The 16612-nt window shown below is 51.3% G+C and overlaps 1 protein-coding gene across 1 annotated transcript in view; it reads left to right on the top strand.

Annotated features, from left to right (window-relative positions):
- Positions 1 to 1374: 1374 nt before the first annotated feature.
- Positions 1375 to 16612, top strand: part of LOC119441666 (glypican-5-like) — a 117831-nt gene continuing 102593 nt past the window's right edge. The window contains 1 exon segment of the mRNA XM_037706261.2: positions 1375 to 1821. Within this exon segment, the coding sequence (XP_037562189.1) occupies positions 1545 to 1821 (277 nt within the window). The 5' untranslated portion in view covers positions 1375 to 1544.

The following is a 16612-nucleotide window of genomic DNA, read 5'->3' as shown; positions in this document are numbered from 1 at the left end:
GCTTCCTTATTTAACCACGCGGATTGAATATAATTTTGCCCAACCTGCAGCAAATTCGATCTTGGTGGGCAGTTCTCTCAGGACAGTAGACTGTATTATGCGCCATTCGCAAAACAAAATTGTAACGCTCCGCGGTGAGCTTCGTTAGATAATCTACCCCAAAGGCGGTTATTAACCGACGCACTTTGTACTTCGTCTACACATTACCCACATTACCGCCTTCCCCCAGCCGTGGCAGCTGGTCACAGTTACTACCGAGTCCTGCTACGGCCTTCTCTCGTAATTTTAAACGCATAAACTACGAAGAAATAGCTTAATATCCTCTCATTTCGCAAGGTGTCGCCGCAGAAGTATAAGCAACTGAAAAATGCAGTACCCCCGCGGAAAGCTACTCCCGCGTCAGTCACCAGGTGTACACGACCCGCGGACCTGCGCGCACGCGAAGGTCCATCGGCGACTCGTTCGAGGTCACGTGCTCGGCTCCGCAGACTGACCCAAAGGACACCTGCTCGGTCGGGGCTGTGAACGAAGAAGTAGCCCGTATAGTACGTGTTGCGTATCGAACGGCAAACACCTGCGAACCAATAACAAGGACGCGTCCTTGTCTGGTCCGGCCCGTTTCGTGAATGTTTCTTCAGCGACGCGAGGCGGCGCAGCATCCATCCCGGCACGGTTTCCGCTTTGGCGTAACACGTAGTGAGTAGACAGCCACGCCGCGCAAGCGCCACTTTGCCGCGCGCCCACGCCGAACACCGCGGCCACGCTTAATCGGCCCACGCACCAACGAGCAGCGGCGATTCGAGGAGCTCGGCACCGTCGCTGCCGAGTTTGCACGAGAGGAAGAAAGTGCACGAATTCGGCTCAGTGGCTGCCGACTGACGGGAAAAAAAAAAACAAAAAAAAAAAAAAAAAAAAAAAAAAAACACCCGTGTTGCCCCGCCCGAACTCGGCGCCAGAAAGCGGTGATGAGCTTACCGCGATTTCTAGAGTAAAACTAAAAAAAGACACAGAAGGAAGCACGCGCTTTCTTGTAGGTCAATGGGGGGGCGGCGGCGTTCCGTGCGGGACGACGTCTTCCCGGAGAACGCCCGGCAAATTTCGGCGCTTGGGAGACTATGAATGAAACAGCTGCTGCGCGCTGTCTTTCCCTCCTTCTCTCTTGCACAAACGTTGCGCGAGGGAAAGAACAGAAGTTACGGGCCGGATTCGGAGGCCGCCGCCGCTGCCGTCCCGGGATATTGACCCGGACGACTGGATCGCGCGTACGCGCCACGAGGCGGAGCTGAACGCGCTCGACTCTCAACCCTCTCGTGGCGACCGTTGGAGGGCGCCGCTTGCCTCACCTCCGACTGTGGTTGCCTACACCGAGAGTGGATGCGGCGACGGCGACGCGGATCTCCCTAAACCGGTTCGCTCGGCGCTGTGCTTCGCCAGTTTTCGCCCCCGCGGCCCCGGCGGCGCAACAACCGCTAGCTCGAAAGCAGTTTTGTGTTCGCTTCGCAACGGTGGAGGTGTCGGTGGTTCGTGTGGAGGACCTGCGCGCGATGACCGCCGCCGCTGTGGTAGTAGCACCGCGACGAGAAGACCCTATCAGGTGTTGCTCCCGCCGTCAGGTAGTGACGATGGCGAGGTGCTCGTCGCTGCCGATCGGAATACCGCTGGCCGCCGTGTGCGTGGTGGTGCTCGTCGCTTCCGCGGTCGTCTGCTGCGGCGCTACGACGACGCCGGACTGCAGCGCGCCGCGAGACCTGCTGTCGTCGACGCTCGGAGGCGGCGACCACAGGTGGACCGAAGTGCTCGCCGCGTCGCCCACGTCGTCCGGTGAGTTCGTTTGTTGCGCCCCGTTTCTTATCGCGCACGTGCGCTTACACCGCGTCGGCCGTTCGGCCGTACGTTAAACGCGCCAGACAACCGACCGACGACCGGCCGGTGCGGTTTGATCGCGCGACCATATGGTCGGTGATTTCGGTCTCCGCGTGCCGCTCCGTGCGTCGGCCCCGCGCGCGCCGGCGGTCCAGCTTTGCTCGCGCTCGTACTTCTTTCTTTTTGCGGGAGGAGGCAGGGCCGGCCGTTGCTGGCCGCAGGAATGCGCACGAGCGAGCTTTTTCTTTCTTGTCGCCGCCTCGGCTGCTGCTGCCGCTGCTGCCCCTGGGCGGGTTGAGGGGGGTTCCGGGGTAGGGTGGGGGGACCGGGGGGTACGCTTCCTTTTGTGACCGAGCGCGCGTGTGTGTGTGTGCGTGTACGTGGGCCGAGCGTCTCCCCCGGGAGCGGCAGCCCCCTCCTTTTACTTCGCGCCTCCGTCCATCCAGCGACGGCTTTATTCCCACGGCCCTCGGTGAGCAGCGAGCCGCCGTCGCCGCGGGCGGCCTGTGCTCCAAGGCAAGGCATCCTGCTGCACTACCTGCGTTCACGCGGGGTTTCTCTTGTCCCTCCCTTCCTAACACCGCCGCACAAGGGCCGGTGGGGCTCACCGGTCCCACCGTTTTCGCAGAAGTCTTCTTCTCGCGGAGAAGAAAAGGTACCGCGCATCTTTTCTTGTTGCTTCGGGGGTCTGTTTTGGCTCGGTGCTGTACGCGCCTAGGCCCGTCGGACCTTTTCGAAGTGTGCTGCTGAGCCGTCTGCTCGTTTGAGACGCGAGCGCGCGGGCGTTTAGCGTGGGCACGTCGAACTGGGACGCCGCACGAAACCTTCCATCGCCGTGCCAGAGAACGTGGTGTGCCCTGTCAGCCAGTGCGGGCGAGTAGTGTCGGGGAAAGAGAGACAGGTCCGCGGTAGCAGCTGCGGCTGGAGAGGTTTGCTCGTGATCGAAGCGTCACTTTGTGGACTCCGTAACCTGTCGGTGGAGGGAAAAAAATAATAAAACTGACAGTCCGCAACAGTGCGCAGTCCTTTGCGATCGCTCTTTGGCCTGTATCCTGGCGCGCCTTTTGATCTTACCGGCTCGGCGACAGCTGTTGCTCAAGCGAGAAAAGGCCGCTGTTTTGAAACGCGATAGCCGACTTCTACACAAAAGCAAAGCTTTCGTTATCGAGGAGCGAGCGTAATCGTTGAAGCCCAGTCAACATGGGGAGTACATCCGTACTTTTTCACGTGTTTCAGATCGCCGAGTATGCTTTAGAGTAGTTCGTTATTAGTGGTTTTTCGTTACAACCGAATCCTCCGCCCGCTTTGCTAAACTGTGATGCGGTTTACTTGTCAGAGAAGTCCGACCCTGTTGCTGCAGTTCTCCTTGGGAAGCGCACTCGAATGCGTCGGATGTCTCGCTTGGTCGGGAACCGAAACTCACTGAAGGGGTTTTACTCACCAAGGGGTTTTATGCGCCTGAAGTTGTTTTTTACGATTTCGCTGAGAATCGAAGCACTTCACCGGATCGCAGTGATTTGGTAGCCTACCTTCCGTAACATCTCCCCTCCCCGCTGCATGTGTCGCGGACTCTTGGTTTTGGAGATCAACCGAAGGTCGCCTTCTGCGAAAAGAGGACCGTTGAAGAGTTTGCTTGTGCCCGACGAATGATTAGCCGGGGCTCGAGTACCGGTGCTCGAGGTGTGCTAGGCGTGCCGCAGCATAGCTTGCGAGATCGCTGCGGTGCGGTCTGTTCTTTTGAAGTGGTGCGGCGGAGTCGTTAACGACGTGTACACGATGGTTCGGGCACAACTGGGAAATTCGCGCTACATGCTGTATACTTTGAGTGGCTCTGGGCCTTGTTTTTGTCAAGGAAATCTTGCCGGCACGTTAGGGGTCGGTGCAATCAAACCTCGATTTAACGAAAGCCGATTTTACGAAACATTCGATTTCTCGATATACTTTCGATTTATTTACCTGATAAAGATGTTTATTCTCTCTCTCTCTCCCCGACACATATACGTAGAGCGTAGCCCGTTGTAAACCTCTCAGTGACGCACTGAAAACAATGTCCTGCCCCATTTAACGTGGCTTTGGCGGGGGGGGGGGGGGGGGGGAGGTAGGTAGGTAGCCTATAGGTATGGGTATACCTGCTTACAGCGTAGGAGTGGATGCCACTGCATGGCTTGTTAACAAGGGTAGCCACTCCCACGAAGACACGCTTAAGGGGCTCGCTGTCTACAGCAAATGCGTACTTTGACAAAAACAGCTTTTCTGATCGAATGACATAATGTTATCCGCATGACAGTGTTGAGCGCTCTCGATTTAACGCAGTAACTCGCGTCCCCGCTAAATCGAGGTTTAACTGTGCTGGCAAATTTAGCGCGATAAGAGAATGAGAGAGCAGCAGTTCGTTACTTGTCGATTCAAGAGGCTCCGCGCTGTGCGTCATTCCACAAGAGCCGCTTTCAGCGGCGAACATTTCGATTGCGGCTGGTTTCGTCATGGCTCCGTGGGTGGCGTTTTCACGACAGCTGTGTGTTTCGATGGGCTGCAGCTTGCACGGCGACAAGGACCACATGCATCACCGACGAGCCGGCGGCCGACCTGTGTAAAGTTGCGCAGCCCTTGTGTCCGTGACGGGCAGCGACGAAAAGGAGAAACGTATAAAGCGGAAGTTAACAACGACATGAGGACATTCATTCGGGCCTAAGTTTAGCTCATGCGGCCTGTGCAACCGTTTGGCTTTGTTCTTGTCTTTCATTTCCTAGTCGGGAGAAGATGGAGGAATATCGGTTATGTCTGCTGGTTAGTCGATTACCGACCGTATAGCTAGGTGCAGTTTATTTCTTTCTTGCTTTCGTTCTTGTCTTTCTTAGCTTTGCTTCTTTCTTTCATTTTTTATTATTTGTCTGTGGTCTGTTCTCCGTGCCGCACCATATACGGTGCGGCATGCTGGTGTTATATGCCTACAAAGGAAAAGAAGAGGGCTTGGTGGGGGGGTGTAGTGCTGTTAAGAAGCGTGACCAGTCGGTTAGGCAATGTTGGCTTAGCCGCCATAGCCGTATCTGGAATCCTCTGAAGTCCCGTCATCATGCAGTGACGTTCGCTGTTTGTGAGGCATTTTTTTTTTTTTTTTTTGACGGTCAAGCAATAATTGAAGTTGGACCTGCTGGGATTGCCATTTTTCGACTGAACAACAGAAGCAACCGCCGCGAGATTCGCCTGCTTCTTCGAACCGACAGAGAGAGAGAAATAACATTTATTAGCACCGAACTATTATTAGCAGGAACTAAAGCACAAGTCCGGGCCTCTGGCGAACCGTTCTGCTAATGGCAGGCGCGCACTGTCCAGCATATATCATGACAGTGGCTGGGCAGCATCAGAAGGCGTGATGATTGTCGGCTTCGATCGGCCTACTTCGAGGTGTGGGGCCACCATGGTCATCATCGTCGCCTATTGATCTGAGCCGTGTGTATAGGACGACGATCGGCGGAGAGTCGGACAGAGATCTCCAGTTTCCCTGTTCCGCGTCAGCCGAACGAACCCCATTACTTCTATTTCCACGTCTAATTTCTCCGCCTATGCCTTTGCCACACCTCGATTGCACTCAACACCATTCTGTAACTACGTGATTGCAGTCATACTCACACCACCATATCGCTCATCTGTGTAAAATCTCGTGTTAATGCATTATAGACCACAGTACGCTTACGTTACCGTATTTCTATACTTTCCATCTACACTGGCAGCACAGCACCGTGTCGGAATATGGCATTCATGTGCGGCTATCACGGACGTTGTCGCTCGAACCATCCCCATTGCTACGCGGCACTTTATAAACTCAAAAGTAAAAGTGGTATTGAACTTGTTCATCACGAGTAACCGGCAGCTCGTGGTCACAACTAAGCCTTTTTCCGCCTTGAAATCGTTGCTCTTGCACATCGTTGCCAGCAGAGTGCTGCACATGAAGATGAGATGCATCGTAACCATATAGGAAATAAAATCTGTTCACAGATGCTCAGCTGAGCACCGCCGACTGCCGAACGCGGCCGGTCGCTGGCGCGGCGCACAGCCTCTCGATGCCGTGCTATCACGTCCCATCCTCCCACAGCGGAGTTACCTCCCAATTGATCTGAGCCGTGTGTATAGGACGACGATCGGCGGAGAGTCCGGACAGAGATCTCCAGTTTCCCTGTTCCGCGTCAGCCGAACGAACCCCATTACTTCTATTTCCACGTCTAATTTCTCCGCCTATGCCTTTGCCCACACCTCGATTGCACTCACACCACATTCTGTAACTCGTATTATAGACCGCCGGTTACTTTCCCTACACAGTCTTTCCCTACGCTAAACTCATCTTGTTCCCCTTAATCGCCCCGCTTCATCGTAACCATGCATGAGCCCTGCTTTGCTCTCGAATGCCGTGCTATTCTCCAACGTTACATTTTGCGTTCCATCACAGGTTGAGCGTGTGGTGTTCAGCACCGAATCAAGTATCTCTGTTATCTTCCAAGTTTCGGCCCAACGTACGGTAGCACTGGTACAACACAGAGAGAGGGAGAGAGAGAGAGAGATCAACTTTACTTGCAGGCGCCTCTCTCGGCCCGAGGTGGAGGCGAAGACGAGTCGTGCATCGCGTGCGGAAATGATACAGAAACTGTTGAGCATATTCGGTTTGAATGTCAGAGCATCTCCATCAAGCGATCAATGGGGAAACAATTTAGGCTTGGCCGTGGCATGAAGTTTTAGCGACACTATAGGGAAAAGGTAGGTGACGCATATGAAGAGATAGCACGCGACAAATCGAACTTCTTTTTTTTTTATGGTGGATAATGCAGCTTAGACTACAATAAAATTTGCGGATTTAGAATGCAGTAGGAATCTTTCAAGAATAAGGTTGGTGGAATATGCCAACTACCTCCCCGTTTCAAGGAGGATGCTCACATCACCATCGCCTTCATCATGTGGTTCTTCGAGGTTTTGAAAATTCCAGATTATATACTCTTCGAAAATCGGCCGGCTGCTGCTCATTACTCCTAGCGAAACCTACCGTGAGCTTTCCGCCGATTTGCTCCGCACGACCCGCCACATGCTCGTGTTGGAGTCCATGGGGTACTCTAAAGACGGCAGTGTACGCGTCAAAGTGGCGTTCGTATCTTACAGCCTTCTTGCCGTATTTGTGGTTGCCATGACTACACACGCGAGAAAGAAAGAGAAATAAATCTAGGCCACCAATTGTCCTGCTCAAGAGGTACACCACGCCCCCCAGCTTGATAAAAGAGGAGGAGCGCTATTTGCGGAACGTCAAACGCTTCTTTGTCGCTAGACAACAGCAGTCACTTCCCCACGGGTCTCCACCGGCATCCACCCTGCCTCCTGCCTGTCGATATATGTCGCTGCGGTTCTATTGAGTCTAACCACAGCTGGATCAGAAACAGTTGCATCTGCAGCGTGCGTTTCCGGTTCACGTAGGCAGCCTGCAGCCCATCTTTTACACTTTGCGTAACATCTGGCTTGACATGAAGGTTGCTTTAACCCTCCTCGGGACAGCGTTCCACGGAGTGCCAGCGCGCACTTTGCCTTCGTTCACTCATGCGAATCGCAATAACTTTCGTGTAAAGGCGCGCGTTTTGACATTCTTGGGGGGTGACGGCAACGCTCATATTGCCATAAGTAACGGTGATTTTCCCTAAACAACAGTAAAGAATGCTCAATACGTTGTACAGTGACAACTAAAAATTCAATTGACTAATATTTCATTAAACAATCTTTGAAATGTATTTCTGAATACGTCACTGCAATATAAAGCCCTTTCAGCCTGTTTGTGTGTGTGTGTGTGTGTGTGTGTGTGTGTGTGTGTGTGTGTGTGTGTGTGTGTGTGTGTGTGTGTGTGTGTGTGTGTGTGTGTGCGTGTGTGTTTGTGTGTTTGTGGAGCCTATTTTGGGTATTGTATTATATTGTATTGCTTTATGGTTATCACTGTTACGTTTTCGTGTCCGATAAATTGTCCGTTTTCTTGTCCGACCTTTCCGAGCGCCCCATTTTACTTGATCCAGACTGTTACCCAAAGTGAATAGTATTTTTTTCTTTATTCCTCTTTACCAAAATACAAAATATGAGCTCATTGTTTTGAGCTACAGAGCGGTAACTACTTTTTCTCATTATGAATAGAAAATTAAAGTTTTCTGAAATAATCTAGCGTGCCGGTCGGTGGATTCCATTTAGTAACGTAGGGAGAAGGCCAGCCACCACTGTTCAGTACTTCTCGTGCTCTAAACGTTTAAAAGCCGCATTAAATAAAAAAATAAAAAAAAGCTGTACACCTGAGGGCAAAGCATTTCCCGTTTACTTCCGGCCCGTGGCGTCGGCGCCCTCCGGAAGCGCAAGTGAAAGTCCCCTACTCTCACGTCAAACTTCACTTTAGTTTTGGAAGAGTGTCATTTAGTACATAACGGAGGAACTAGAGAAAGCAGAATTTTGTTCGAGGTGCTTTGGCTGGCACTACGCAAAAAAAAAAAGAAGGAAAGTAATTGTACATTTATATTCTTCAAAACCATCTAGTAGTAACCACCTGCAAAAGGTGAACTGCGAACTCTTTCAGTGACAAAGGTGCAAGCAGCACAGACTATAGGCTTTTGCAGAAGCGCACGTCCAGAGCATGGACAATGAAGAAATCAACGGAGGTGACAGAAGAAAAGACATATAACGTCCCGATAGAAAGTCTTAACTGAATACTGGTATAACTGCGATGGACGCATTGTTTCCGAACCAGTGATTATTGTTGGCACGATGCCACCTTGTGGAAATCACTATAGTTTCCAGCAATTGTTATGACGTTCTGTGCGCTTTTCCAGGCCATTTCTAGAACACCAAGAAAGGTTGAATTGTTTTAGCTTCTCCTATTTCCTGGTGTCTAGCGGTTAGAATTTAGCCTTTATAAGGAGCAAGCTGTTGCCGAATTGAAGCCATTAATATTATTTCTTTAATTTTATTGGTATTTGCGGCTGTAGCCTCTGCAATGTGGGTCAGCTTTGCAGGGTCCCACTCGAATGCCGCTTGCGGAGGCCTTCAAAGCGGCGTCGCACAACGCTAACTTTTTCTCTTGACAGCTCTCGAACGTGGTCGTTCGGATAGGAGGCGAGTGTGTACATAGTTTATGGGAAAGACAATTACGAATGTAACTCGATATCCTAAGCGGCACGCGAATCGACTCCAAGGACACCGTACATGAGACGGGTACAGGAAAGTGCACGCCCTGTCTGCTCTTAAATGTCGCCGCTTCGCTTTGATGCGACTAATGGCACGCTGTATAGAGCGTCAGCAGTTTCCGCCCCTCTCGCTTGCATCAGTGTTTGCTTCCGAAAATAACTGCCTTAAACTCGTTCTCTTTCGGTACAGAGTCCCAGGGAGCGGGGAGTGTCTGTTGCGCACGCGACCTCGCGGACTACTGCATATTTATTAGGGCACGGGGGCTTGAAGCGGTCGCGTCGAACTAAAGTATCAACTTTGCTTAACGGGGAATACCCCTCCCGGAGCAGTTTTTTTTTTTTTTTCGCCACACATTTGAATTCGCTCTAGCTTCCCACCGTATCTTCATCTATACACTTGGGAGAGATGGACCGCTCCACCGCAAGAGCTGTGCCCGACGCCATAAAGTCCCTTGCTGCTAGCCTCATACAGCATATTAACGAATCCATCCAGAGGAGCTCAGCGTCACGACCGGGGGGACCCAGCTGCACTTGGACGGTGGCAATAGGAATGGGAGTTATTTGCAGGTTTTCCTCTCTGGCTCCCTCCGCGGACGTTACTGTCAGGTTTCAAACGAACTTACTGAGAGACGCACATCATAAATGCTCTCGTATGAAAGACATTAAAGAAATATACGCGGGTGCTGCACTGCTCGCTATGAGGGTCGCCCCAGTGGAGAACTGCGCGACAAATTTGGTCGCACGAAGTTGTTCTAACGGTCTATACCCACACACGGCGATGACATTTGCCTAATTCCGCCCGCCACCCCTTCGACTCGCCCGACCTCTATGTCTGCATCTGCGCGTAAAACCTGTTCTTAGCGCATGCATGAGAAGCAACCTGTCGTTGGCGCGCGGAAGTCGCTCGCAGTGCCCACGATTGCGAAGAAGCCGCAAGGGACCTTCCTATATATACGAGTGCATTTCCTTCTCAGATAAAGAAAGGCTGGCCCTCCGTATACCGCCCCAAGCCGACTAGATAAGAAGACCCTTCTCTAAGAGGAAGATCTACTTATCGTATATAATATAGTATAATCACGCGTAACACCTGGAGAAAGCCCCCGACAGCGCTGCCGCGGTTTTAGAAGTTAACCGCGCTTATAAGTTACCACCTGTGACGTAGCGTCGAACACTCCAGTTCATTTGCGATTGGAGAGCACGTCGACTTACGTCCTGCCTCATTTTCTTTCTTGCTGCGCTTTTCTTCACTTTTCCATTGCCTCTTTGTATTCAACCGGAATAGCTACCGGTTGATTTTCCTCCTGCCTATTCCTTTGTCACCCACCCATCTTTCTCTGAATGGAAATACGTTAGACGTTACTTTCTTTCTTTCTTAAATATTCTTGCGTTTTGAATTTCTCAAGATGATCTTCGATTAAGTATAGCTCTTCTCACAGTCTGGCTGCAGTTAGTTTCCTGCATTCGGCTTCAACGAAATCATGGCACGCCGCGTCCGGGCATCGAACCTTCGACCTCGTGCTCAGCAGCCGGGTGCCCGAACCGCTATAGAGCACCGTGTATATATAGCGTACGTACCTGAAACAGCGTTGCCGGCATTAAATCGAATGAGACAATCAGGGCTCACTTTTTTTTTTCTTTTTTCAGACCGTTCTTATAGGGCGGGCGCGTTATAGCGCGCGCTCACGCAATTCGGCGCATTCATTCGGTGTTCTTTTCGGGGGCATCACGCGGAGCGCGTAATACCTGGTTGCGTGGGCAATTTATTAACCGAATATATATAGCAGGATTAGCCGACCCTCCTCCGCTGGGCTTTTCTCGGTTAACGAACAGCAGCGAAGACGACAGCTCACGGGATAAATTAATCCGAGGATCTCCGCGGCGTTGGGCACGCTCTCGCAAAAAAGAAAAACGGGCGTGTTACTTTGTGGTTTGATATATAGAAGCTTACCTCAGCCGCATATGCCAGGACGAAAATACGCGGGACAAAAAAAAGAAAGAAGGTAAAGAAAGGAAGCGGGAGAGATAGATATAAGAGAGGGAATGAAAGAGGAGGGAGGAAGAGCGGTGTCGGCGTCGCCTTGCATAATGCATGGAACGGTTGCATAAGGAGTGGTGCCGCTGCGACAGTGGGAGTGCGTTAAGAAAGAGAACGACGAGATGAAATGGGGGAGGGAGTTCTCTGCGAGGAAGAATGGGAAGAAGAGAAGGAGAGATAGAATGAAAGAAGGGCGATGTAGATTGAGCGCAACTGCAGGGGTTGCGACATTGAAAGTTGCGCCGCAGGAAAAAGAGTTCCACATGCCGCTTCTCTTATTTACTGTTCTTTTTACTTCTCGTAACTTCAGACGTCCGGTCCGAGCGATCGAATTCTCCCTATTTGTTGTTCAGAAAAGCCGCACGGAAGAGACCTGGGGAACAGGTCGAGTTTCGCAATAGTTGGTAGAATACGTTTGCTGATTTACTTGTAGCTATGGTTATTTCTTGCATATAATCGGTGTATAAGTGTGTGCGGCGCCTGAACACACACACTGGAACTGAGGTTTTGAACAGAAATGGACAGTTGAACGTGTTTGTGTATACGCCGACTCACTTGAACAGTTTGTTTCAGCTGCTCTGAAGTTTTTGTTCAGGGGCGTGTGTTCTTTATATATAGTAGAATGGTGGCACAGAAAAACAAAGCATTGCAGGAACACTGTAGCATAGCATCGCTGGGTATAATACATATAGCCCCTACAGCCATCTTGCCAAGCGAACAGCGGCTCACCTTTCACGGAGTCGCTCGTATTCCAACTTATCACTAAATCCGGCCAGTATATTGTTCCTTCGTCTTCCTGCTCAGGTAAGTAAGTAAACTGATGTGCTTGAGTGATTAACTTAGTAGCTGGCTGCAACATTCTGTTGGGCTTCTAGGTGACATCTGCGCACAGATGGAACTGTTTTTCTTTACATATTTCTTACTTTACAACACTAAATGGCAGTTTAACGTGACTTTAACCTGTTTCGTTCGCGCGCTCCGACATCCTCCGCATTCTTAGTGCCGCGCATGGCGCTAAACGTTCGGAACGCCTACGCACTCGACGCTAGGGAAGGGCTAATGACGTAGTTGTTGCGAGAGAGAAAAGCAAAACAAAAGGAAAGAAAATGTCCTCACCCCCTTGTTCGGTGCGGAGTCGCCCGGGGGCACTACGACGCGAAAGGGGCGGGGGGACACCGAACGAGCTGGGGGCGACTAATAGTCTCCCATCCTGACTGTTTGCTGGCCAATCGTCGTCGTCCTCCTCCTCCTCTATATGTACCGTTACGTACACGCGCACATGCAGCAGCAGCAGCAGCAGACGCTGCGTCGCGTTGTTGACGCTGTACAGGAAGGCGACCGTGACGGCGTAGTAGTCGGGAGCTGGCCGAGCCCTCGTCGGGCTACGCGCGCCGAGGTCGTCGACACCGCCGCGCGGCCCCTTCTCATCTGCCGCCGCCGCCACCACCACTGAAGAAGGAGTGGCGCGCAGGAACGCGCTCTCTCTCGCCGCAGCGTCGGTGGTGGTGCCAGCGCGCGCCTTCCTGCCTTCATTACCGCGCGGGCCGACGTCAAATAAAGCAACAACTCGCCTCTCTCTGACGTCACGAGCCGGTGGTTGTCTGTGGTGGTGGCGGCGGACAAGCGCCGCGATCTCGCGGCGACATCGCGTTAGCCGCCGGAATGCGGCCGGTGCGTGCATCTGCGCGCTAACATCTGCGCCGCGTGCGGTGATTACGGTAATGGTGTGTATAGTAATGGCATGCAGCGGTGGAGGGGGGGGGGGGGGGGTTCCCCACCCCCCCCATGAAACGATTAGGAGTGCTATGTACAGCGGACACCGAGCCGTCTCTCTTTCTCTCTCTCTCTCTTTTTCTGTCTTCTTTTACTTTATGCGAGTATACAGAATGTGTGTGGTTGTCGCCGTGTAAGCGTGGCGGCGTTGAGTCGTCGGCTTGGCGCAGAAAGTTTGGGCGTCTGTTAAACAACGCGCTAACCTTCTTTCGTATCCGTTATGCAATAACTGCATGTTTACATTTGAGTTCGTTAACTTACCGCGAGCGGCACAAACGCGCATGCGCAACAGCCGCGCACTCGGAGCGGCTGGAATGCGAGTGTGTGCGCTGATCTGGGTGCCTTAACTTGTACGCCTCTGTATACATATGCGTATTTTTGTATGGATTGGAGTATACGTGCGGGACATTTTTCTTCGTGAACTCCCAGCTTCCACGCAGTGCAAACACATAAAAAAAAAACAACGAAAATGACCGACGGAATCCTTTTGCACTTTCACCACCGGCACTATATGCCGTTACACAACGTCTAAGAATGTCCAAACAGGTTAGTTTCAGCGTAGGACAGGTTAGGTTTCGTCAAGAGGAAGCGACACTCTCTTATTCCCTGCTGAGTGTCCAAGCAAGAACGAACGCGAGAGGCGCCTAACTGATATATGTGCGCCAGCGTCACTCTCGCGCATGCAAGAGAAGCTTTGGCGCTCTGCCTGAACGTATAACGCTTTTACACGCTTTCGGTATTGCCGTACTCCTCCTTTTCTCGGCCGTTTGGCTATCAGCCACAGTTCCCGGTGATGACGCAACCCGGGATTACGGCGCCTGCTTCCATATAGGCTTTCGCGTCTCTCCTCCACAGCGCGCGCCCCCTGCCGGCCATTCGGTTCGTGTCACTTGCATAACTTAACGGCGCCGACGAAATGGGAAGGATGTCGGGCAGCTCGGTAACCCAGATTTGCGCCCTCGCGAAATCTCGTCCAAGTAAGGCGACGAACTTATGGCGCGACAGGCACCCGACCAGCTCTCTGTATAGCTCTCTCAAGGACATGACGCGCGGGCCTGGCCTCAAGGCAAGGTCACCAGCGCAAGAAACCCGTCCGGCGCCTGCAGCAGCCTTTCAGTCTCAGCTTCCAATTCTGCTCTTCGCTTTATATGTACACTCCCTCCTGGCTTGTCCGTGAACTGAGACCGACAATTATAGCCGGGAGGTTATGGCGCAGAGTATATAGTGGAACCGACAAACCAGGAGGATTTCAAAGTGTTCGAGTTGCCGCACAGAAATTTTCGGCTTAGCCCGGAACCGTAAGAAACGTGAAGACGAGTGTGACGCAACACTTTTTCTCGAATACTTGGTTGCGTCGCACTTTTTTCAAGATTGCCTCAAGGCGCTGTGCGGCGGTACGTAAGTACGTACACACACATACATACACACATACATCATCATCATCATCATCGCAGGGAGGGGCCTTCGTCCTGCAATGGACATAAACATGCATGCATACATGCATACATGCATACATACATACATACATACATACATACATACATACATACATACATACATACATACATACATACATACATACATACATACATACATACATACATACATACATACATCGTGTCTCGCGCATTTCATTATTTACGCCTCTTTGTGCAGGTGCACAAGGAATAAGAAAATCAGTGCGGCCGCCAAATAAGAAACATGATTCGCAACTACGCACTTCTTTGTAGGAAATCACTTGTAATTTTCCTTAACGGTACTTCTCGCTTGAAACACTTTCCGATGTTGAGTGTACACTACACTACTCAAGAAACATTTTAGTTGCTTCTCGAAAATTTAGCTACATTTCATGGGTAAATTTACGCTGACTTGGCAACCATTCGTCGCATCGTCTCTATAGCTATAGCACATCTCATTCATATTCAGCGAGCCAGTTAAATCCGTACGCTGCGCCGCGCACCGCGACGCTTTTAAAACGAATCCGGCCTGCCGACGATCTGCGGACGAGGCAGTGCATATAGATAGGCTCGCATTTGAATTCCTTATCGCAAACACGGAGGCGGTCTGGCCTGTCCGGACCATCTGAAGCCGGCTCGCGATGGCTAAATCCGGCTCGTGGTGGATTCTCGCTGAGCGCGATCCGATGTCTCGACGCGCCAAATCTGTGTATGTATGCATGTGAGATCACGTGGCGGCATGTGTGTATCTCGTGGCAGAGCCGTCGACGGTCGTTGCAAATCGATTCGTCTTGCTTGCCCGAGGTGTCCCGTGTGCGAAAATATACTCGAAAGCGGTTTTTCTTCAACGTCGAGTATCAAATCTTGGTAAGGCGCCAGTTATTTCGAAGTATAATGAGGACACGATGAAAGCCGATGATGCATTGAAAACAAAGGAGTTGGCAGGGAATGTCTCGCCTTATATATAGCTGCGTATAACGGCGCTTTAGATGGGTACACACGGGTTCCATTTCTTACCGCTGCACCTTCGTTTTCCTTCGTGAATGCCTTAGTTACAGAGGGGGGCGTTAAAGTATTTCGCTTGAATGCCGTAAAACCCCGCTGTTCAAGGATCGGACATATACGTATGAGAAACCGCTGTAACTGTTCCGAGTACCGGAATGTTTGCCGAACGCCACCTTCCACGAAAAGGTCGCCGCTCGAACGCAGTTGGTCCAGAGGGATGATTCTGCTTTTCAACATGCACGCTTGCGCACGTAACCCGTGAGCAAAAGTATACACGGACCACACGCTAGCAAAAAACAAAAACAAAAAAGGAAAGTAAAAAGAAAAAAAACTGAATTTATTTTTATTTCAGAAGCACAAACTGAAATTAACAAGTGGACGGAAAGATCGCAATTACAAGTTTGCGCTGCGGTCCTTAATTTCAATTTACATTCATAGGCGCAGAGCAAAATCGACATCCCTCGTGTGTATACTTCTTTTCAAGGGACTGTAAACCATCTAACTCGTGGCACTCACGTGTGCTGAGTTGCTACATCCAGAATAATGGGTTGTTTACTGGGGTAGAGCTTGTGGCCGTTGACATTCTGGCTTGAAGACGAAACGAATTTATAGGAAACCACATTTAAAGTGCCGGAAATTTTCGATACGGCATGCTGGATTCAAAGAGAACGTTCCGCGGTTTAAGTAAACGAAGTTAGCAACTAACCCAACGGCTAATTACGAAACGCTGTGGCCATCGGTTATCTGCATGACAACCGCATTTCGGTATGAGAGCTATCGCGTTTTCTCAGAGGATACCTGTGACCGAGAGTAACGTCGACAAACACGGACGGGATCTCGGGGCAAGTTAAGCGACGCGGTCACTATGGCGCACTCGAAGTGGATAAGAAAAAAGGAAGACAGTGGTTGCATCGCTGACGGCTTGATTTTGACCCGCATTTTGGCTTCCCTGTTACAGTGAAGCCTCTCAGGGGCCAAGAGTAAAGCTTACTACTTGAAACCGCGCACTTGAGTAGGCTTCGACACCGCCCTGTCTACTTACTGCACTGTCGCCGTGGCGTAGATGTACCGTCGCGATGTCCTTGAGCTCACGGGCGGGGCTCGCACTGCATTACTGCGGAGGAGGTATCCGCGAAGCCCGTTGCAGGGTCAAAAAGAAAAAAATAAGAAAGAAAACTGGCACCGTTAGTCATCGACGTGAGGACTCCATTGTAACCGGCATGCAGTGGACATGAAGTGCACATTACTTTATAGCTGTGCGCGTCGCATGCGGAATCACGAAAGGTCCT

The sequence above is a fragment of the Dermacentor silvarum genome, chromosome 2, assembly GCF_013339745.2.
Source record: "Dermacentor silvarum isolate Dsil-2018 chromosome 2, BIME_Dsil_1.4, whole genome shotgun sequence".
NCBI classification, from domain to species: Eukaryota; Metazoa; Arthropoda; class Arachnida; order Ixodida; family Ixodidae; genus Dermacentor; species Dermacentor silvarum.
The sequence above is the reverse complement of the archived record's forward strand: the minus strand, read 5'-3'. Positions and strand labels throughout refer to the sequence as shown.